This window comes from Falco peregrinus, chromosome 1 (genome assembly GCF_023634155.1).
Source record: "Falco peregrinus isolate bFalPer1 chromosome 1, bFalPer1.pri, whole genome shotgun sequence".
Taxonomy (NCBI): Eukaryota; Metazoa; Chordata; class Aves; order Falconiformes; family Falconidae; genus Falco; species Falco peregrinus.
In genome coordinates, this window is record NC_073721.1 from 677,904 (window position 1) to 702,309 (window position 24,406).

The window sequence follows — 24,406 nt, forward strand, 5'->3', positions numbered from 1 at the left end:
GCTTGCTTCTTCATGCCAACTGCTCTGTACTCCCCTCTGGGCTCCAGGTCCCACGGTCCCCCCCAAAGGTTTGGAACTAAAACTGAAATTATCACCAACAACCAGGCATTTAACAATTGTCAACCTCCATTTTTAAGGAAAAACAAATCCAAACTAACAGTGGAACGTAGACTAAAAAACACAACAAGTTTATTTATGGGAAGCAGTAGTCCAACAAGCACTCACCTGATACTGGAGGCAAAGTTATGTCTCAAACTGTGTTAAGAGATCTCTTATTTCTGGAGTCAGATGCTCTACTGCCTTCGCAGCTTCTGTGATAGCTTTCCGATACATCCCTTTCTTCTTGCGATTAAATCTCAGTTTGAAAAATTCAGAGAAAGGAGAGAGTTTTGAAACCGATAAGAATGAAGTCGTCGGAGAACCAAACCACGATACTTTAGCTTCTCGCCATGAAGGTTCCCCATTTTCCTTCTGGCTAAGGTTTATGTCAAGAACACGTGCTGGCCACCATGGAAAACCATGAATTTTACCCCAAACAATATCCCCCACAGAAACAGTTCTTCCATCTTCTGTGACACATTTAGACACACTTTGGGTATGCAGTCTAACTGTTAGTGGTGGCACAATTTTACGCTCATCTTTTGAAGATGAAGAGACAGATGCATCATCACCAGGCAAAAAGTCACACATTTCTGGTGATGTTACTTCTGAACTAGAAGACTTGGACTCGTCTAGACTGTCATTACTACACACTGATAAACTAGAAGAATCTGCTTTTCTTTTACGATATTTCATAAGGAAAGCCAAGTTATCATGTCCATCTTTACCCTGGGGAAATCTTTTAAAGTCGTCATCTTCACCTGAACTACCTGAAGATATTTCAGCTAAACTTCTGTCTGTGGATTCATCGTTGTAAAATGTGCCAGGATTGGACTCCCTTCTGTTCTGAAGGACATTTATTTCGTCAATAAGTTCTGCTTTATAAATTGAAACACTCTGACCGTCATTTATGCGATGGGGCTTCAGCCGTATCTTTGGGGGTGGGACATCCGCACTGGAATGCACCGGGCGCGTGAGCTTCAATTTTGGAATGGAAGCAAGCTGGCTGCCTGCTGACTTGTCCATTAAACATTTGGTTTCTCGACACCGTTCAGTGTCCCTGGTCTCCTCTTGGTCCTCCCTTCCATTCTGCAATATTCGTTCTGGACAAAACGGTTTAACTGAGCCATGAACCCGGGAAGGGATTTTTACAACTTCACCTTTCCCTTGTGGAGTACTGTAGGATATTTTTATAACTGGCGTTCGATGCACTAGTTCCCCAGAAAACTTGTCATCCTCTCTCTTTTCTCTTTTGTTCCTTTTCTCCATGTAGTTGGAATCACTGTGTTTTTTCTGCTCTTTGTCCTGAATGCTCAGCTTCCTCCTGGTTTTAGCGTTCTGCCTAGTTGCGCTCGTGTCCTCAGGGTTCAAGGTGTTTTTACACTTCTCACAGAGCACCTGCCTCGGCCGCAGCCTGATAGTGCTCATGATAAGCCTTCCTGGGTCTCTATTCCGCGACAAGCGTCTCCTCGTCCTCTTTATAGTCCGTGGCGGTGGCTGAGGAACCCACTGGTTGTACGTGTGCCGCAGCCACAGCGGACGGGGAAAGGGAGCTCCCTCAAAGTAGGGGGGGTAAGGAGGAAGGCTGCCAGGTGGCGGGGGAGGCAGGAGGGGGGGCACTTGTTCATCACCATTTCCTTTGGGAGGCTTTTCACCAGAGGGCTGCGGCTCCCTCTCACCCTGCACAGCATCTCTGCCATCAGCAACTCCGTTAGCGCAGGCATCAGCAGGAGGGTCCTCGGGCTTGGGAAAGGAGGATGGCAGACAAAATAATCCAGACCTGAAATGGGGCAAAAAGGACAGGGAAGGAAAGAGACAAAAAGTCAGGATGTTTGCAATGTGCTTCTCTGGTAAGACTGTACAGAAGAAACATGCTAGTTTCTTAAAAAAAAATGAAGAAAAAACACAAAACCAACAAGAAAGCCCTTCCACAACTTCAACATACTAAGAATGCAACATTTTTCCTGGATTTTTTAAGGGAAGGCAGCCAATTCTGCCACTGACAGAAATAACAGCATCTCAAAATTTAGGAACTCTTCTGCCAGAAAAGGCATAGAGATCAAAATCTCCACCTTCCACGACCTCTTTGCAAAAAGTTTTGCTCTAAGAAGTTTTAAGTTTTATCATGCAAAGCAGTTTATTTTATCAGCAGGCTGGAAGAGCCACGAGGAGGGCTGTGATACAGATTATGCAAGCCTTCTGGGAGCTATTAAACTTCCTTTCTTCAGACTATACTTGCATGGCTGATTTTTCAGCTTCTCATTCAAAATCAGAACATCTTGACTTGGATGGGTAACTTGCACTTTCAAGCCACAGGTTCATTGGTACACACAGCTCCGCTCCCCTACCCCCAGTCTCTCCATACATCACTTTATTTGTAAAAATAATGAATACACTACTACTTCAGAACAGCAAGATGAAGAATGATACAGTCTTGTTCAATGCCAAGTCTCATTACAAGCTACCAAAGTCTGGACACAGTATCTTGCACAGATATTGGCAAAAGCAAATCCTCTGGAACAGAAACTCACAACTGCAATTCACGTCTCTGAGTTTCTGCACCAGGATTTATGCCCTTGGCCTGACATTAGAAATATTATGCTAACACAGCACTTGGACAAATATTTGCCCTGAAACACTGACTCAGAATGGGCAATGGTCCCTGTCTTGGCCTTCCAGAGATACTTCTGTAGAGGGTACACCATCAGTGAAGTGTTTCAGTTTCTTTAATAATAACTGAATGCTGCATAGGTGAGTCATGAAGAAGCCACAAAGAGATGGAGAACAGCTACAGACCAAACACTAGTTTTAGTTTAGGATGCTACATTCCCAGTTCCCTCCTCGCTAGCCATCGTTTTCTTTCCAGCCCCTAGGAGGGGCCCTTCCTTGAGCAAGGGAAGAGTTTCTTGGTGGAGTTAGAGAGAAGGACTTTGGCAGCCATTACACAGAAGCACACCAAAGAGAAGCTGAAGGTACCCACTTGGGCACACATCCCCATAGCAAGGGAAGCACAAAGTCACCGCTGTGGGCTCGCCAGGAGAGAAGCCTCCTCCAGGCAGCCAGGCTCCCCACGCCTTCCCCAGCTCTGGCCTCAGGCTGCACCGCTTTGCCATGGGAAGGACCCTGAAAACATCATCTTCCCCTCAGCAGGCACAGGTGGGGGGCGTCTCCTTCCCAGGAGCACCAGCAGAAAGCAGTGCTACCCAAGGTCACAAACCATCCCAAGATCAGAGGCCAAAAGAACGCAGGGTTGGGGTTTTTTTGTTGTCGTTTTGTTGGGGTTTTTTTAAGCAGCTCACAGGAAAATGGGGAACATGGATCATCCCATTTAATATGGCTCTCACCCACTGGCCTCGTTCCTCCCTCAGACAACTACAGACTGTCTCTCTCTCTCTCACCTGATTTCCATGAAGACTCCCACCAAGTTTAAAAATAACGCTTGCATAAACTAAGCAAGCAGGAATTAGTCTGACTCTGGTCCCACGTCACTGCCCCTCCTGGAAATGTAACGCGGTGGCTCTTTTTATTTCCCAAAGTCTTTTCCCATTATCCAAAGACTGCAGGACCTTCCTTGCTGTTCAGAGGACAGTTTAACTGGGAAGCTCTAAGTTTGAATGCTGGCGAGTCAAGAGGATTAAACTGTTGAAACCACAAATTTGGAACAAAATGTTTTTGTTCTAAGGTTTGGGTGTTTTTTCAAAAGACTGAGACAACTAAGGATGTAGGTGTCTTTCAAATGACAACTGAGAAAGCAAGTACAGTTTGTACAGCCAAAGATGTCAGCATCGTTCATAAAACAATTGAAAGTGGTATCATTTCCAAAGCTCTGGCTATAAATTTTGGTTACTTTATGCAGTGAGATTGTATAATTTGGTCACACCAGAAAAAAATACAAGTCTTCTGTTCCTCACATGGCACGAGCCCAGCTCCTGCTTGCCCTCCACAGCCTGGCTCCCAGCAGGCAGGTCCATCAGATCCATGTCCTTCCTGAGGATCCAGCATGGCACAAAGCTTCTCACTCAGCAGAAGCCAAGCACTCAAAAGTTAACCTCATGGGATGATCTACACTTGTAAAGTTAACATATTAGCACGTGGTAACCCTGATAGGTTTGAAACGGCCCACCTTGGCACAGGAACGTGCTTCCGCAGACCCTGGTACTGGGCAGCACATGGATCAGTGCCCTCCTAGGAGCGCAGCCCGGCAAGAAGCAAGCATGCCTGCACTGGGGTGCCTGCGCACCGCTGCCATCCTGCAGCGACTCCTCACCCAGACGCAATTGTTACCCTGCACCTGGGCACCAGTTCAGCAGCTCTTCAGGCCAAAGATGCAGTAGCACCAGCTATCTGAGAGAAAATACACCACTGGCCTTGTTCAAGGATTACACAAACTGCCATGTTGACAGCAAAACAGCTTAAGATTAATTTTCAATGGCAGCAGCTTCCACACGGCCAGGTAATGGCTCTGTCAGGGAGGGCCACAGCTGGGCAGGGACAGATGAGCTCCACAGATCCCACTGCAGCGTGGTGGTGCGGCAGGACTGCTCCTGTGCTGGCACTGGCGGCCCACCACCGCATCCTGCATCCTGCTGTGGTGGCCCATCACCGCCATCCCGCATCCCCCCGTGGCATACTGTGGCACTGGGGAGAACTGTGCTTTGCACAGCCACAGCACAGGGTGCTCAGAATTGCAAGATATGCAGCCAGGTGTGCTGGCCATGTGGCCAAATCCTTCCTGCCTGGTTCTGGGCTGGGGATCCCAGGGCACAGAGGCAGTGCAGCAGGAATTCACAAGCTCCCTCCTCTCCCTGCCGGCACTCACAAGCGTCCCTGCCTCAGGGAGCTTCGGCAGGGCACCCAGCACCTCCTGCAGTAGCCATGCTCCCTGGGCTGGGTGCTGTTACAGGCAGACAGCAAGGGTAGCCATGGTAAATTCCAGCCCCTGCAGCTCCTCTGGCTCCAGCCAGGACATCAGAAACCTGCTGTAAGGTACCCCCCAGCTACCTCCCATGGGTGTCCTGGCACACCACCGCAACCAGGGTGCATGGATGATGGATGTGCTTGCTGCCAAGGGGCCTCTAGTTCTTTTCCTTCATACTGGAAGCGTCTCTGAAGACTAAGTAAGCAGTTTTGCTGAGGAATCATCCCTTTTCCAGACTGCCTACCACACCAGTCATGGGCAGAGGCAAGAAAGAGATCTGCCATCTTACCTGCCTCCCCATGAGACTATGTGCACCCCAGACCTACTACCTTCTCAGGCACAGGGGGAAGGAGAACAGCTGCAGAGAGGCCATGCACAGACATCTCTTATCTTGTCACCGTATCACCAGGTGCCAGCAGAGCCCATTCACCGCAAGTGAACCGCCATCACCCAAGGCTGCTTTCAGTTTCTCTATCCCTCCACACTATGCACTCCTGATGGGGATGCACTGAAACACTGAGCTCCATCAGGATCCCTCAGCCATCGGAAGGCTGACTAAAAGCGATTAAGTCCTACTCTCAATTAAGTCCTACTCTTGGAGAGTGTTAGCCAGCTGCCTGCCCCTGCTGTCCCCCTCACCCAGCCTGAATCCGCCTTCCATGCACGCACAGCTCCTTGTAAGAGGATTTAGCTCTGGTGTCTTTCCACCCACTGCAGAACAATAAATGTTTCATCTGACACACTTCACTTTCTGGGAGAAGCTCACTTTTACCACATAGGGAAAGCTAGTGAAATTGGTATTTCTCCATATCCCCCAGACTTTTCTGGACAAATCTGGATGTTATTAATGTATTGTTTCTATCTGTCTGTCACTATTGATTCTGCATATATAGACCCACACAACTAAGATGAAGGTGCCTGAGTTTGCGAGTTAGGGGCATGACTGCATGCACAGGTACTACAAGCAGCAGGAAATACTATGATTTCACCCTGTTTGTAATCCTCCTTTCTGGGGCACCCACAGCCAAATGGGCTAAGCTACCTCAATGCAACCTCTGCTTCAAACAGGAGACACAATCTTCTGATTTATACTCATGCATAATTAAAAAAAAATAACAATCATTAGAAGTTCAGTTGCAATAAAATTGCCAAGCCTTGTTATCAAAAACACTGTAACTGCAGTCAAAATGCATTTAAATCTCCTCACGAGCCTGGATGCTATGTAGCTTACTGTCTAGAAGAGTAAATTTATTAGAAGCACCTAATTGCCAGTCACTCGATAACAAGCACCAGTGCTTGCTGCATGCACTGCCTAGGCTGTGGTCAAAAAGGGATGCCTGTCAGAAGGCAACAACCATTTTTTCTTCAAATAATTCCACAGCTGTCTGAGAAGTCAGGCATGCATTTTTAACTACATCCCACTGTTCCTAAAGGCACAGGGGGGCAGGCAGGCACACCGGTGCACAGGGGAGAAGGCAGGCTGCAGGCAGGCAGGCTCCTGCCTGCAGCCACTCCTGCTTCCCACGCAAGCTGCCTGCAGGCTGAGCCCCCATAAACCTGGGCAGGCGATTTCGGGTTCTAACATGCGCCTGCCTCTGTGGCTAAAATAACGGGAGTCTGGCAGCCGGGACCTGGGCAGAAAGGGATCTCCTGGCTGCCTGGGTGCTCAGGGTCGCAGGCCTGCCACCTGCTCAACTCCCCACGTCACTCGCTACATTTTAGGAAATAAAATAAAAAATATAATCAAACAGATTCCTCTTCTGCATAATGCTAAAAACAGTTTAAAACACAAAAGAAAGCCAAAGAGCCACCCACCATATAGGCTTTCCATCTCCTTTGGGGGTCTCCCCTCTTTTGGTACCCTTAAAACAACCCACACTGGTCACTCCTCTCCCGCCAGCCCTGTCCCACTGTCCACACAGCCCTACTCCCTGGTGGGGTGGCACTGCCCCACACCAACTGCTGCCCAGGCGGCACCAGCAAAGCACACTGTAACCCTGGTGCAAGGTGTTGAGACACCACTCCATCAGCAGGGCAACGGGGAGAAGGAGGGAGAACATCTCTGCCACTGTTCTGGACTAGTCTTGGGGCCTTTGAGGTTCAGCATCAAGCTGACAAATTCCTACTGCCTGTGGGACACATCTCGACATTTACCTTCCAACCGCTAGCAGGCTGATCCCTGTATTCCGCTGTTAAGGTGATGAGCATGATCTCTTCTTCCTCCTGCATCCCGAATTTTAGGTTGCTGCAAAGGAGAAGATGCTTGCAGCCCACCCCCCAGGCTCACCCAAAGTCACCCAGGTCCATCGGAAGCCAGGTGCTGGCTTCACATACAACACTCCACTCCTGTTGACAGCCACAAGCAGAGGCCATGGCTCTCCAGCCACGTGTTGACCACCACGTCACAGACCTACTATGGCCACCGCAGGCCAGTCAGTGCTCAGGACTGCCGCGGGTGGGATGCAGCCTCAGGGGCTGCTCTGCATTCAGGTCCTGCGCGACAGTCAAAGGGCTGAGGCCTCCTGGCCCACTGCCTGGCCACCAGCCCCATGGGGCAAGGCTCTCCTCCCCATGCCGCAAGAGACTGCTGAGAGCCAAGATCTCTGCCTCGTGCTCCTCTCTACGGGATGTGCTCCAGCTCCATTGCAGCCCTAAAGAGGTGATGGAAATGCAGTGCCAGGTGGCACCCAGAAGCCAGACTGCTTTTTCCCCCTATTTCTCTACCTGAAGCAGCACTACCGTACCAATAGGTTATGAAATTGGCCTGCTCAAATGTTTTAGCTTATTTTAAGGTGACAAGAGGGAGCAGCAATCCCATCTCTGTGTAACCTGGGGGGCAGGTGGGCCCATCCAAGAACTCACCTTTTGCCACAGATGAGTCTGATCACCAGAGATTGTAATTACAGGGGCAGGTGGGAGGAGATGTGGGCAGCTATCTTACTCATGAGTTAACACACAGCAACAGAACCCCTTCTTTTTGCCCTCCTTGTCCCAGTCCAGGTCAGAAAGGAGGACACTGCTCCGGCATCCCCACTGCAGGTCCAGGCAGCCCCCAGCCGAGCCGCAGGTCTCCTGGGAGACAGAACAGCAGTGGAATGAGCACTAAGCCTCGGAGACAACATGGGCCGCCTGCTGCGCTCCTACCCCAGCAGAGACCAGTGTTACCACCAGCAGCTCCAAGCCTGGGAGAAAACACCTATCTGGCCCTTTCTTGGGCAGACGGGAAAGAAAGAAAAAAAACAATCACAGAGAAAGGTTGGGGTGGAGGTGTAAAAACGTGCACATTGTCACTAAGGAGGGAGACAAGTGGAATGTGGTAAGATAGAAGCAGCTGGCTGCACACTGGCTGGAGGTACCCACTGCTCCCTGCTTTGGCTGCAGCGGGCAGGGTTTATAGACTGTTAACGCAGTTGGATGCCTGAATACTTTTGAAAATCTGGCTCCAATTTTCTAGGATAGCCACGTGAAACTAAATAAACGATGAAAATTAAGTTCAGAATTCTTGCTTCATACATCTTCCAAGAAGAACCACAGGGATGCAGCTGGCTGTACTGCTGCCCAGCACTAACCTGGTAGTTCATTCACCGAGGCGGCAGAACCGAGCCCCCCCCAGCCGGGGCCGGGGCCAGCCCAGGGAAAGGCCCTGCCCAGCCTCGGCGTTCGAAAATGGTGTCAAAGTTGCCGTTGGTGTGAAACGGCGCTCACCGGCGAGCGCCCCCCAACCCCGGGGCGAGGGGGCCCGGCCCACCCGGAGCGGAGGCCGTGGGGCTCCGCCGGTGCCCCGGTCCCGCCAGGCTCCCGGGAGGGTCGCCGGGACCCCCGGTACCGCTGCCGCGGCCCAGCCAAGGGCAACGCGGCCGGGCACGGCCGGGAGGGCGGTCACAGGGCGCCGGCCGCGGCCGGGGGAGGGAAGAAAGGGGAAGAAAATGGCAAAACCGGCCGGGCTGCAGCCCCGCCAAGGGCGGCCGAGCGCCGCGAAGGTCGGCGGCTGGGGAGCGGGCAGCCCCGGTACCGGGCCGGGACGCGCTCAGCCCCTGCCCCGGGCCGTGTGCGAGGGCAGCGGCCCGGCCCCGCGGAGCGCCGCGGGGGGCACACAGCGAAGCCCAACCGCCCCCACGGCCGGGCCCGCCGCCCCCCGGACGCCCAGCTCTCCCTCCCACGCGGGGCTGCGGGGCCGGCGGCTGCGGGACGGTACCGGCCCCGCCACCCCGGGCCCCGCTCCCGCCCGCCGGCGGCCCCGGGCCGCTTTGTTCCCGCCTGGCCGGGCCGCCCCGGCGAACAAAGAGCGAGCGCCGCCGGCGGCCGGGGCAGCGCGGGGCCGCCGACCCCCGCCGGGCAGCGCTGCTCCCCCGCCCCGCGGTTCCCGGCCCCCCCTGCCCCGCCAGCCGTACTTCTTGGTGCAGTCGAGCAGGACGCCGGTGAAGCGGCGCTCCCCGCAGCTCAGCGTCACCACTAGCGTGTCGTTCACCATTTGCTCCACGAGCACCGGCAGCCACGCGCCCACCCGTGGCGACGGCACCCCCGCCTCCTCCGCCGCCGCCGCCTCTGCCATGCTGCCGCCGCGCTCCTCCTCCGCCGGCGGCGGCGGCGGCCGTAGGGGCCGGGCCGGGCCGCGCCGCGCGATGACCTCACAGTGCGGGCGCCCCGCGGCCGCCTGTGCCGTAGGTGCGTGACGTCAGGGCGCCGCCCCCGCGGCTGCGGGCGGCCCAGCGCCCCCTGCCCCGCCGGCCGGGCCCTGCGCGCACGTGGGCCGGGAGGGGCGGGCCGGGAGGGGCGGGGCGGGCGCACCGGGCCGGCCCCGCCCGCCCCCTGGCGGCCGCGCCGCGCCGCTCCGCCCCTTCCCGCTCCGCTCCCCACCCGCCGGCCGCGCAGCGTCGACCTCCCTCTGCAGCCGCGGGCGGGGGGCAGCGGCGTGGCGGGGGGGCCGCGGGCAGGGGGCTGCGCCCGCTAAAGCCGGGCTGGGCTCGGTGCGGGGCAGCCACGGCCGGCGGGCACCGGGCGGGGAGCCCTTCCCCCAGCGCCTGGCAGCCCGCTCGGGGAATGTGGCGTCACGGTGACGTACCCATGTGTCGGCATGGGGTCGCGCCGGGCAGCGCGGGCTGGCCTGCCCGCTGTCACGGCCACGGCCGCGGCGGGCACGCCGGAGGGCAGGGTCGCGCCCGGCTGGGGAACGTTAAATGGCTCTCCAAGCCCCCCCCGGGCCGTCCGCGATCGCAGAGGGCCGGTGCCCCGCGGCGGCTGGGGGAGGCTCCGCACCCCGCAGGACCGGGCGGGTGGTGCCCCGCGGCCCCGCAGGGACGCGCCGCGGCAGGTCTCGGTGTGGGCCGGCCGGTGCCGTGCCCGGCCGGTGCCGTGCCTGCCCGGAGCCACCCAAACCGGCCGGGGCCCCGGAGCAGAGCGGGGCCCGGGCCCGCTGCACCGTCGGGCCGCGCCGTCGGGCTGTGCTGGTCCCGCAGCGGCCCCGGCGAAGGGGCAGAGCAGCCGGTGTGCCCGTCCGGGGGTCCCACCGCTTCGCTGCCCCTCCCGCGGGTCCGGCATTCCTAAGAACACCACAAATAGTGCGGGTTCATTTCAGCCCTCCTGCTGGGAGTAGGCTTCGCCATTCCCAGTTTTCCGTGAGCAAGTACCAATAAAACCAGGCCAGAAACCAGTCATCACATTTGTATCTGTACAAAATTAATTGAAATTACTCCGTTCGGTCTCCGCCTCTCGTTAATGGGCTGCTGACCCCGACACCCGCAAGACAAATCTCTGTCTGATGTACCGGGATGCATGTCCAGTGACACCTCACACAGAAAGCGAGAAAGATGCTTTAGGAACGTCCACAAACCTGCAAATACAAGAAACAGATCCCCTGGGATCCACCAGATCAGCCGTTAACAGATGATTTCCTCACAGACCTGAAGGCCAAAACCATGAAAAACAGAAGTCAAGTGCTTCTTAAATGTGACTTTAGGGAGAAAAAGTAGAGAAAAGCCTTTTTTTAGCTTTGCATTTGCTAATAACTTAATGTAGTTCTGTAACAACTGCTAGTAGCATTTTCTCCAGGGTTTCCTTAGGGGTTATGCACAGGCGCAGGGGGTTGCTGCATGTGACTCAGCGCTTCTGCTGGTCACTAGGGACAGCATGAGCTGGAACCAGGGTCAAGACACGTTGTGCATCCTCACCCTCACTCCGTTCCACACGCATGAGACCCCATGCCTCCCCCACACCTCCCCAGCTCTGTCTTCGGACAATTCTCTGGGAGCAGTCACACTCATTTCCAGTTTTCTTTGAAATTCAACATTTTGGTGAGTCACATCCATTAACTTAACTTTATAACCAGCCTTTTCACATAATTTTCACGTAAATTTTCACTAATCTTTTATGGAAGGCACCCATTGTTACCTGAATTGCTGAACAGACTCAAGGGTGCTAGATCCATTTGGAATTAATGAAGCATCTCCGCTGTTGGCTAAAGCTGAATTCTCACTGTGCACAAAGGACCAAGACCCAACTGTGAACCATTGAAGCTTAGCATAGGTTTCAAGTAGACAGTTGCCAAAAAGGGCTAATAAACATTTACCCACATGAATAGTACTCTGTTAATCTGAACAGCAAAATAAAACAAACAAAAAAAACCAACTCTGCTGAATTGGTATTTGATATTATTTATTATGGAAACTTTTTTAATGCTGCAGTCACAGTGTCTGGAGGACAGGACAAGCTGTAGTTCTGAGGCAGCCTTGACTTCCTGCAAAACCTTGAAAATAGTTTGAGAGCAACATGCAAGCGTAGAGGAAAGTTCTAAAGTGATCAAGGACAGAGAAATCTGTACTAATTTTCAGCAGGAAAAGGAATTTTTTTGGAAGCATCCTGCAAAACATGGTGATACACTTTTACAGAAAGTCTGCCTCCAAAACTGTTCAGAAATTCTGGCTGTTCCTACTGCCACATGCACTCACCACATCCACTGACTGACCGTAATGGGCCAGACACAGACCATCCTGGAATATACAGAGTAAGTCAATGCACAATTACCAGTACAGAAACAGTGGACAGACTGCAGGAACACACGTCTTACGGACATTCAATAGAAACCTCGTCAAAAGTGGATCAAATTAACATCACTCTAAATAGTATCCACTCAGTGCACTAAACCTGAAGGAGTTGCTTTGAGCTTCCCATCTGTGTGGCAGCAGAACTGGCTGAGCGAGCCTCATGAATAACCCATATGAGACGAGGATGCACAAAGACGTGCAGGGAGTAGAACGTAACAGCTCCTGATATCCCATCTTGATAACTCCAGTCTTAGAGCTCTGTAGTTCCACGTATCCCAAAGGAGTGACTCTTCTGGGATTCGGGCTTGGTTGTTCCTGTGTCTCATTTCCCTGTGCTCTCCGATCCCTCGCTCTTGCTGCAGCCAGCATTCAAGGCCCCCCCCCAAAGGCTCCCAGGCGTAGGGCGGGGAGCTCTGCTGCTCCCAGCCATCAGCAGGGCTCCCAACCAAAGCACAGGGCACCCTGAGAAGTGCTCCTGCCTGCTGCCTCTTGTCCAGAAGAAGGATGCCGCCTTCATGACAGTAAAATGCAAGTAAGGTTATTCTACATTTAAAGACTAGCTTTAAATTTAATGTTACAATTTAGCACTAAACACGGCATTTGTAATGAAAACCCAGACTGGTCTGATATGACTAGGGGATACAGTGCAAGGCCAGAGATATGTTATCCATGAAATGAGTTAACTAAGTGTACACAGTTCCTCCTATTAGTAAAATTACAAACGGCTGCTCCAAAGCTTAGGGACAATTTTTGAATTTTACTTTCATAGGATTTTTGTAGCCTATAGAAGGGCACTTGAGAAAAAGGTGCAGAGAAGCTGAAGAAAACACTTTTCAACACAAAAGATACAAGTTTTACAGTCAGTTAAAGTGTTTGATTATCATTAGAGTTTTAACATTGTCAAATGCAGTTGGGAAGACTAGGTGCGAAGAGCAGGCTTTTCTAACTCTCATTCTTACAAAATAAACATTTCACTCATGCTTTAACAATTCCAGGCAATTGGAATTTGCTACTGGAAAAGATCTTTTGAGATGGCATTCTTGGTGAGTCGGGTAGAAATTCCCCCATGAAGGCCATGAGGTGATACTCCTGGAGAGGGACCACTCCTTTTGTGTTTGCCAGTTTGGTCTGTAGATCTTTAACCTTGGATTTAAAACAAAACCAAAAAATAGAGACTGCATATATAGGTATATATAATTAAGAACAGAAAGTAGTGCGTATGTCTTATGGGCCAGATTTTCACCTGCTCCTTCTGCAGCCTCCACTTGCACGTGCGTAAAGCTGCACGCATACAACAGCTAGAGTGCACACTTAAATTGAGTGGTCCATCCATGTGAACTGTGAAAGCATTAGAATGTGCTGGGATTTACATCTCCAGTCCCATGCACATGCTAACATTTAAAATATGTGCATATTTTTTAATAGTTGAAATGCAAAAGGGGGGGGTTAACCTCATTAGTGCAACTACATGCACAGGTCAGCTTCTAGGAATAAAGATGCTACTGACTGTAAAAGGGCTGGAAGCATTAAAGCTCAACAGATTTTGAAAGTAATGAACAGTAATCATGTGTACTACTAAACTTATTACTAATACATATTTTTGTGAATAGTCCCAACTCAATACCAGTATGTAAGTATACTTTTTACCAGATTAAGATTCATATTTATTGGATATTTCCCAGAATTGTAACAAACTGGAAAGTTGATTGAAATTCAGTAAAGCTCTTAAGTCTTCATGAAAATATTCTGCTTTCTAGAAATGTAACCAGAGATTTTGAAACATTGTTTCCTTGCTATGCAGCATGCTATGACTACTATGGAATACAATAGAGTCATATTCAAGCTACAATAACCTTGGGTGTTCCCAAGTAGCTTGAGATCATCGTGCCCAGTTTACACACATTTTGTACACAAAAGCTCACAGCGAGTAGATCTTTGTAGGCTTTGTCTCCTGACAGTCTATCCCACACACATTTTTTTAAAACTACTTACAAAAAAAAAAAATTAATTACATCTTTGCAGTGTTTGAAGCGTGCACTCTGCAAAACGGGCTCCTCTGCACCAGGAGGAGGCATGGCGTTAATGGCACGCCATGGAGCTGCAGGTCACTTGGATCTGGGGAAGGAACTTTAGCTCCTCAAGTCTCACCGTTCCCCAGCTGCCACCCAGCCATGCGTTCCTTTTTGGGTGGTAATTACCACTTCTAAAATAGTAGCAGGCCATTACAGAGGGAGCAGCTCCGCTGCTCTGCGAGGCTTGTGACTGTGAGTACGCAGCAGTTTGTGCAGACATACTTGACACTGCCACTAACCAGCAGACATTTTGCAAGCCAACCACCATGCTGCTGAGCACCTGGGGATAGTGGTTAAGGAACAGGTTCTCCTGAGCAGCACCAAGACACTCAGATCTGTGTTTGAGAAACTGAAGGGCAGATTGCTAAAGGAAACGGTACAGGCAACCCAGCCCATCCTGAGCCACCCAGTGAGAGCAGGCATGACCCCCAAAGTACCTGGAGCCCACGGCATGGGGGACAGGCAGAGCCCCTGCGGAGTCCGCTCCTAAATGCCAGGGTGATGCTGTCATACGTGGCTCTTGCACCTACTTTGAGGAACGAGTTCCGTTTGGGGAGCGTGCAGCTTGTGTTGTGCTGTGTGTGACGTTGTGGAATGTGAGGGATGTGGGTAGTTTTAGAACAGTGTCATGATGTCCTTTCAGCACATTAGATCATTTTGGTTTTGAGGCCAAAAGATGCTTTGAATAAAATCAGAATTTGTTTTTTCCAGAAGTACACATACTGCAAAGTGATGCAAACACTGCAAAAGTGAGTCGACAAAATCCATGGCCTCAACAGGGTCAGGTCACATAGCTACAGCCAAATGTGCATTTCCAGTATTTCTACTCGTCAAGTGCTAGGAATCCCCAGGACTTGGAAGCCCACATGTAAGTTCAAACGTAGGTGACTCCCAGCAGCACGAGTTCTCACTGCCATGTGAGAAGGTGCTGCAATGCAACAGTCTTTTGATGGACTGCTGCTCCTCTTTGGAGTAAGTAAGGGGTTCTGGAGCTGTTTCATATTCCTTCTGCATGATAAAAGGCATCTGCTTATTACTACAATGTGTATTATTTACTGGGAAAAGGCTTTGCCAAATTTAGTACCACCGATACTACCTACACATTAATGAAAGTGATTTCTTCCCCGATTAGAATGCGTACACAATACATACACAAAGTACCATGGCAAAAAGCTATATAGAGCACTTGCACTTGCTTTGCCCTCAGGAAACAGATTTCTAAGACAGTTTGCTTTTTGGAATCTCACAAAATCATCAGCTGAGCGCATTGCGCAGAGGGAACGACCCAGCAGGCAGAGAGCGGGGCCCTGCTGCCAGCTTGCAGGTCCCTGGGAAAAGTGCTCGGGCACAGCCACCCCACAATTGCCACCCAGCCCTGCAGAAGCCAGTCACTATCAGTAGTAGTCTCATACCCATGGGAATCCAAAGTCAGCCTGGACTCTTGAGGTAAAACTTTATTTTGAACCAAGTGTCTTGATTATGCACAGCAAACAAACTAAAAGCACTGTCTCATTTCCCTGAAAGATACGCAACTTCATTTTGACTTGCCATGCAGTTTGGAAAACCTAAGTAATACTTTCAGTCAAGACAAAATAATTCTAATGTTGCAATAAGGAAATAAATTTTACAGCTACACCAACTTTAATGACAGCTCTCATTTTTCTCTTCCCAGTCAGGACACTCATTGATGTCTCAAGGTATATATTTGTGAGTCCCCTTTCCAATTGTAAAAGGGAACTTGAACTTAAACTTTTTGCTGTATTAACCACTTGCATTGAATAGCTTGTACAGGACATGATAAAAAATCATCATCCTTGTCTACTGAATTTTGTAATAACCTCTGGCTATCTTGTACGCTTGTCTTCATTTTTGTCTTGTGTCTTACAATTTTGGCTTTCCTTCTGAAAGACTCAAAGTGCTACAGATGTTTATGTCCATTTATCTATGTGCATGTTGTTTACATGTACACCTACATACACACAAGATTGAGCAAAAATATAATGTTTAATTTTTAACAATTTTACTTTTGAAGTATTTGGTACCTGAGATTTTTGTGAAATTAACAAAATGTCAAATTAGCAAATGTTCAACAGCACAGAGCACTGTGCTTACTGTACTTCCAGAAAAAGAGGAGATGGTCACTGTCTTGGTGTCTTGGTTTGCTTGCTTCATTTCCACTCGGGATGTTCCTTTTAGTTTTTCTCCTCTGGGTGTCATCACTGGTGTGCGAAGTGCTGAGGCCAGAGCAACAGGCCCTGAGCCAAAGCTGACCTATGGATGAACTCGCCAACTGGACATTATATATATAGTCATTAGTGAAAGATGTAGCTTAGATATAGTACACCCTTTCTTGCTTAGAGACAGGTAGTCAAGGCTCTGAAACAGACATACGGCCTTGTTTGCAAAGCGGTGGTTAAAATCAAGTAAGTAAGGGAAAGTCCCTGGGCTCCTCCTGAGCCCTGGCTGGGCCTCGTGTTCCTGGGATCTGAGAGGGGGTGAAACCAGATGTTTCCGCAGGTGCAATGAGGTGAGCTTGGTTATTCAACAGTGTAAAAGCTGGACCCTCTTCAGCGCCTTCGGAGACCTCAGCGACAGTGGATACCCTGCAGGAGCTCCCAGAGGCTCTCCACATCCTCGCTGCAACCAGGGCTCCCCAGTGCCTGCGGAGCTGGGTGGTGGTTAAGTACTAAGGAAACTGGTGGTGTATCTTTCTTAACCACTGTACTCTGTCATAGGTAGTAGTGGTGTCTGTTCCCTTTGTGCTGACCCCGTCTATTGGCAAAACAGCGTGTGCTGTTTGATGTGCTGTTCCAGGTTCTTTTCTCTGAGGGATCTAAGCATGATAAAATTATTATTTCAGCTTTATACATATATGTAAAAAGCATATTATTGCTTTATATTCATTGGCCCGTCTGTTTCCACTTTCAAATATTTTAACACATTTCTGCCAAAAATACAAATACAGACACAGGGAGCAAAACTGGGTGTAATCATGCGCACCAAGGGGGTCTCCATTTCTCCAGTGGGTCTATTGCCAAGGAGCATGAGGTGGGTTCTCCAAGGGCATAGATTCCTACCTCCCAGCCTTTTTAACTGCTCCTTCAACAGCCCGTTCATTCGTTCAATCAAATGCAAATAAAACCTTTAACAGTAAGTGAGACTTTGACTTACTGGGAAATTGTTCTGGGTGTGATGGCCCCTTACTGGGCCACTCCAGAGGCTGCAGGATTAGATCTCTATGCACTGGAATTGATCAGAATAAATCAAAACCAGATGAAAGTTACCAGCACCGGAACAGGAATTCAAATTCCCCTAGGACACTTTGGTTTGATAACTGCTTGCTCAAGCTTAGCCCTGAAGAGCATTCATGTCATGGCAGAAGTGACTGGTGCAGATTATCAAGGAGAAATTAAACTAATCTTGTTAAACAATGGTGAACAAGATTTGATTATTCAACCTCATGACAGACTAACACAATGACTGATATTGCCAGTTTTGAAAACGGTTGTGCAAAAAGGGGATCCACCTCAAGTCACCACTGTTCATGGACACAAAGGGTTGAGATCCACCAGTCTTAGTAATGGAGTATTAAGTACTAAGGCAACTGGTGATGTATCTTTCTTAAGCACTACAGTCTGTCATATGTAGTAGTGACTAGGTGCATTACCTTGTCTTGTTTTTATTCTTGCTGTTATTTCACTTACTATTTATTTAACTTACTATTCTATTGCTTTAAACATGAGTAAAGATAAATTCACTTCTTTAACTAGACGTCTATTTCCTTTGTGCTGACCCCATCTATTGGCAAAAACATTGTGTGCTGTTTGATGCGCTGCTCCAGTTTCTTTTCCCTGAGGGATCTAAGTAAACATGATGAAAATATTTCAGTTACTTCATATTCATTGGCCCTTCTGTTTCCACTTTCAAATATTTTAACATACTTTGCTAAAAATATACAGACACAGGGAGCAAAATGGGTAAATGTGGCTTTGCCTTTGTTAATGTGCATTTTGTGGCATATGCACCACGTGGTGGTCTTGCATTGCTGATCGTTAACACTTGCAGGGATCTAGTTAGTAAATCAACCCCTCACCTCACAGTGTGCACAAGCGGATGGTGCTCTGGGGGCAGGGCAGAGCCTGGCAGTGCAGCAGACAGGGTTTGGTGGGTTCCTTGCAGGGCTGCTGTAGAAGCTGGAAGAACAAGGCACTGGAACAAAAAAGGCTAAAAGGAGAGGTGGATGGTCAGGGAGGCTGAACGAGGTCCTGGGATTCAAGGGAGGAAACACAGATGGGGAGGTCAGCACAAGCCCCAGGTGGAACTAAGCAGAAGGCTGCAGGAGGCATGCTAACAAAACAGGAATTTGCAGGGGCAACAGAGCTGTACTCAGCGCCATCGACAGCACACATGCAAACAACTTTTTGACTGTCTTGCCTGTAAATTTAAAATCATGTTGGGCAGCAGAAATACAAAAAAAGAGGACTACAGAACAGCCCTTTCCAATGATACTGGGATATTCATGAAGGTGCAAAAGCCAATGCAAGAACAGGACTGAAAAATCAATGACTGCTAAATAAATGTATTTACTGTATTTTACTTTTTGTGCTCATCAGACCTGCCTGGCCACAGTCATGATATCTGTAACCTCCTCTCTTGCATATTATGAGATAGTATGATGTAGTGTATTTTTCCTTAAACAGATTAAAATTCTCCTTGATTTACAGACATCTATTCAGTAATTACGTCCTGAGATTACCAACCAGAACATGCTTGTTCAGTTAGTCAGGTTACAGCCTTATATAAGGATACACTAATTTTCAGAAGTGCGAAGTAAAGCAAACCAACACAACTTGTAATCAGAAAAACAAATGGGTCATTTCAAGCTTTCCCCATAGACATTAAAATCAAATAGATAAAACCCCCTGAAACTTAATTTGAATACGTTCTAAAACTAGCTTCAAATATTTTACAAGCTGTTAAAAATCTGGGACACGTTCATACTTCTCCCCTTCTTTTTTTTTCTTTTTTTTTTTTTAACCTCTCATAAAGAAGAATGATTTCAAGCATTTTCCAGCTCTGACAGACTAGAACGACTGAGACAAGTATGTAAATTTATACTCCAGCATGAGCCTGTCACGGTGAGGCCATCAATCAGTTGAGATTTATTTAGTTCATTTTGCAAAAAGGACCAGAGATACTCAATTTCTACTCAGATCTCTGGCTCACACTGACTGTTAAGATGATACAGAGATACTATAAAATAGTTGGTTTATTATTAAAATTAATTATCATTACTATAATAAAATAAATGCTTTGTGTGCTTCTTGTCTTGGTGTTGCATTGTACATGAAGAAGCAAATGCATATAGCTCAGGTGCAAGTCTTGAAGCGCTAGTGATTTATCTTTTAAAATGTTTAGTGTTTTTTTTTAAAGTAAGCCTGGAATCAACTTGATTTTTTATTCTCTTTTAGTCACAGCATTTGTTGATCAGGGTGCAAGATTTTTTACTTCACAGGATTGCAAAAAAGGAATTAATACTTTGATACTAACAAAATTAAAAGTCATCACTAGCATTATGTAGGAACAGTTTATAATCTTTTTAGCACTCACCTTGTAGCTGCATCTTTTACTTTCAGCATTCTTTCTTCCCTTATTTCAGGTGTATGGTCCAATTTCTCAGCTCCCTCTTTCATGGTGTCATAACTGATGTTATCAGTAGCATATGGTGCATTTTTTGGTATCTACAGCAAAATATAATACAAGCACATTATATGGAAATGATAGCAATTAAAAACTGGTTTCATATCGCAATTAAAAATGTTGTGAAGGCTGTAGTTCTTTGAAGTCACAGTCAGCAGCCAGTGGCCACTGGGGAAATGCTGTGTGTGGCATTTGCTCCCGGACCCTCGTGCAGAGCTCGGGGCAGGGTCAGGGGCAGCCGGCTGCAATGCGCAGCCAGCACCATGCCGTGCTGGAAAACCCTTCAGGGGCACGCTCTTAGGAAGACACTTCCCATATGTTTTCCCATCTGTCCCTCAGCATGAATATGCTTCTGTTTCTGTAAAAGAGCTTAATGCAGAGTACAGTAAATAAAAAATAAAAAGCTGTGAGAAGGCTTGGCTTGTACACCTTTTTTTATTATTATTATTATTATTTTTATTAAGTAAAATAATTATGATGCTGTGGAGGCCAACAGGAGTTGTGTAATGATGATGCTCATGGGTTCTGCTAAAGCTACAATGCCTGAAGTCATACAGAGTCCTACACCTGAATTCTGGATCTTGTACTCCTATGTTTCTATTGCCATCAATTAAATTGTAACATTCACAGATGAAATGTGGTATTTATTTCATATTTACTTACCAGAGTCTTATTTCCCAAGATCCGGGGAAAAAAACCCCAGATAAACCAAATCTGTTTAATTTATTTAAATTCAGATTAATGCAGATGCTTTACATAAACTCCTACCATAAAGTGAGTAACTTAAAAATACGACTTAATGACTTATGAACAAACCACACAGCACCCACCCTCCCGCAAGGGTCAGTACCCGTGCCATCCAACTACATCTGAAGCTCCTGAGAGCTGGTAAAACTCGTTGCACCAAGTCTTTCAGAAACTCTTGGCTTTGGTCTGCAAGGTTTGCTCTTCTCGTACGAATCCATTCTAGCTAAATTCAAGACACAGCTGTGCAGTCTAGGAGTTCAGCAAACAGCCTCAGGGTGCCACGGGATGCTACACTGCGTGGCTTACACTGCCTCAAGCCAGCTTTCTCTGAAACAGTTTTAAAACCAGCTAGTGTTTTAGAGGAGGCCAGGACTGGTGAAAAGCAAGACATGCCAGCAGCAGTGCCTGGCCTGCAGATTTGCTCAGAGAACAGTCTCCTTTACATTGCTATCCAATTATATAGTTCAGTAATCGTTATGAAGAATATGTGAATTTGATCCCTAGCAGAAGCACAGAATGTTTTTATAAAGGGTACTCAGGTCTAAAGGTATTTAAGGTGGTGGCAGGCATGGCAGCACACAGTTCAGGACCAAAAATAAGGGAGAGGAAACTGGGAAATTTATATTTTTAAATTTAGAGTACTGTACTAACAGTAACTGTAATTGGCAACATATTCTGTCTTTTCAAATTCTGCCCTATCTTATTTTTTTTCAGGTAGAGATGCATTTACCTTTAATTATAGCTGAAAGAGTTGCTTGATCTCATATTACTGAAGAACAGGAAAATGACTTTCACCTGTAACTTCAGTACCACATGCTCCATAGCCCACAGGAGACAGCTGCCCTAACGGCACACGCAGCTGTAATTCGTAATGACACCTGAGCTTCAAGGACATGGTTCAATGGCACAGCATTGCACTCTGAGTTATCAAAGAAGATAAAAAGTAGCTTGTGGTGGTGAAGTTCATAAACCTGCCATCATCCCCTATGGGGACTGCCAACCCAAAACCTTCACCAACGTGGCAGCACGGCCCTGCGGGAGCACCTGAACTGGCAAGAAGAAAAACCTGAAGATGTTTTGGTGACATTTTTCCCATTTAATTAAAATACAAAGTCAAATTTGTAGAAAAGTATCAGTCTTAAAAATGTGTTGCTGAGAATGTATTACTGAATGTATTTTCTCCCTTACGGGCTGTGTAGCTGTAGTGGCAACACCCTGCAAATTCAACCCTTGTCTGCAATGCAAGGAACAGATCACCAGGGCCCGGGAAAAGGGAGGCCAGCTGCATGTTTTGTAATTGTGTTAGCCAAATTGGGGGAGCAAAAGTAGGTAGGACAATGGGGCCATTTGGTAGGAGAGCAGTAATTCCAGGAGAGAGGGTGGGAAGGGGCTCAGAAGAGCTGGCACCTTGTATCTGGGCTACAGAAGGGCAGCTTCAGCATCCTCCTCTGCACCAGTGACAAAGCAGCTGGCAGGCGGCCCTTGCAGACCTGCCAGATGTTGGGACCACTGGGCTGCACAGTCTCTTTCTTGTTGTGTCAGCAATATTTGGTTATTTACAGAACACAGCTTCCATGTGGAACACCGAGGGAGGCTGGCTCCATAGCCTTCTGGAGTCTCCCATGGAAGTGCAAAGTCAAACCCCGACCTCCCCATCCAGCTCCTCCCATCCCCAGAAACCTGGTCAGCAGCTGGTGGTAGGGTCAGGCCCTTCCCTCAGCATTTATTTTCCAGATAAAGCTACAAAACGATTATTGGTTTTATTCTGCCAGGTTGAACGCCTTTAAAAACTCAAAACTAATCTGTGAAGCCAAATTATTTCCCAGACAAACCACCTTACCTGTACTTCAAGTTAATAAATTCCCAAGGTTTTGCACTGAGAAAAATTACTGTGGTAGATTTGAAATATTCTGTAGGCACTTCATTTTTCTCAGTGCAAAAGCTTGCCTCCAAACTGGCTTAGAACAAAACCACCAATTTTATTTTCATAGTATTGCCTGTGACTATGCTTTTGTAATTGCGCTGCTGCAAAGGAAGTCCATCAGCTAACAGAAGCAGAATGCTACAGAACAAATCCATTCCCAGAACCATCCCTTGTGACAGCATCAGTGAAGGTGAAGACAGCGCAGAAATGACACGGCACGCTCACATTGATCCGACACGTATGCACAGCAGGAGTATTTACTTTTGGAAAAGTCAAAGTACGCAACGGCTACCACAGGCAACCACTACTCACCTCTCCGTGCCTTTATTGTAATTACTTGGAACTAGAATTCTAAATGCAAGACAATCCTGTAATTTTAGGGAAAATATTTTATGTTATATTAAGTAAGGGTAGCTGCCTTGTGGTTTTTTCCTTCTATTCCAACAAGAACAACTCGAAATCTTTAGGGTTAAATAAAGGAATATTCTATGTAACAATCAGGGTATATAAAACAGCTTCCAACCAGATGATCAATGAACAAAGAAATACACTAAACACGGGAGCAAAATTAATAAAAAAAATAATTAAAAAAAATTCAAGATTGTTCATATAAAAACAGGGGAATGTATTGCAAAGCTCTTATAATTTCAGTATTTATTAGGTATTAATGTAATGTACAGTCAGACGGGAGCGTCGCAAGAGCCTCAGCCTGTACGTGGGGCTGCGGTGCCACCTGGTGTTCGGCGCTGCCACGTGCAGCATCGCCCACCAAGCCCACCCGTCCCGTCAGCCCACGCCCCCCAGCACCCCACCTGCATCCACCAAGCCCACCCTCCCAGCAGCCCACCTGCACTCACCCAGCAGCTCACCCCCCCTAGCAACCCACCTGCACCCACCAGGCCCACCCCCCCTCCAGCAGCCCACCCACCCCAGCAGCCCACCTCCCTCAGTAGCCCACCCCACCCCCAGCAGCCCACTTGCACCCACCTGCACCCACGCCCCCAGCAGCCCAACCCCCCAGCGGAGCACTCCTGTGCCGCATATGCCATTCTCAGCCCATCATGTCACCACCGCACACAGGTATCACTTGTATCGTAAGTACCTAAGTATGTTCCTTTTATTTTGCTTTTTTAAAAGAAAAAACGTTTACAGGAGAAATTGAAGAATTGTTTTCTGTCAGTCAACACAATATTCTCCCCATTTATTTATGTGGGAATGTGGAAGCAAAAAGTGAGGACTATTTAAACTTGTCGTGTAACAACAGACTTACTCCTTCCCCTGTCATTCAACATTCAAGCCCCTGCCCAACTTCTGTAGTCCTAAAAATGACCAGTCAAGGTGACCAGAATGAGGAGCTTCCTACACGGGAGAAAGCAGATCGCAGCGCTTCAGCAGGACAAGCGAAAGCCCTGGGAGCCACTATCCATCAGGAAAGATCCCAGTGCTTCAGCAGGAATTCAGCTCCTAAGTGTTCAGTAAAAAACCATCAGCCTGTTCAGACCTGACCCCAATTAGCAGGAAGGTGCGTTTCTCTCTGGCAGCCAGCCCTGGCCTGCGAGGACGCTGGAGTGAGCCCTGATGGCCACTGTGGCCACACAGCAGAGCAGTGTCGGGAGGGTCGCGCTGACACCAGCAGCTTAACAGGTAGAGAGGGAAGAAATAAGGGACCCAGGCTGGTGTGATCCATATAAGCTAAAAGGCTAATTTGATGCAGGAAAGTCTGTGTGCAATTAATCAAGCATACGCCTCGTCACACACACCCACCCACAGAGCCACCCCTGGGTGGGGTCTGCAGCCCCTCACGTGCGCACACACACAGACACACACAGACACACACACCTGGATGGGTTCAGCAGCCCCTCGCACACACACACGCACACACACACGCATACATGCACGCACACAC

The 24,406-nt window shown here is 48.5% G+C and overlaps 1 protein-coding gene across 2 annotated transcripts in view; it reads right to left on the reverse strand.

Moving 5' to 3' along the window:
* The window catches only part of PWWP2B (PWWP domain containing 2B), an 89,337-nt gene extending 79,602 nt beyond the window's left edge, over positions 1–9,735 (reverse strand). Inside the window, exons 1-2 of one of the 2 annotated variants that reach the window (XR_008748695.1) lie at positions 9,409–9,735; positions 226–1,879 (exon numbers count right to left, since the gene is read on the reverse strand). Coding sequence is in view for 1 of the 2 variants with exons in the window: in XM_055813333.1 (XP_055669308.1) it covers positions 244–1,879; positions 9,409–9,569 (1,797 nt within the window). In the remaining variant the exon portion in view is untranslated. The remainder of the gene's footprint in view (positions 1–225; positions 1,880–9,408) is intronic. The other variant, XM_055813333.1, reaches the window with a different exon arrangement.
* Positions 9,736–24,406: the final 14,671 nt, after the last annotated feature.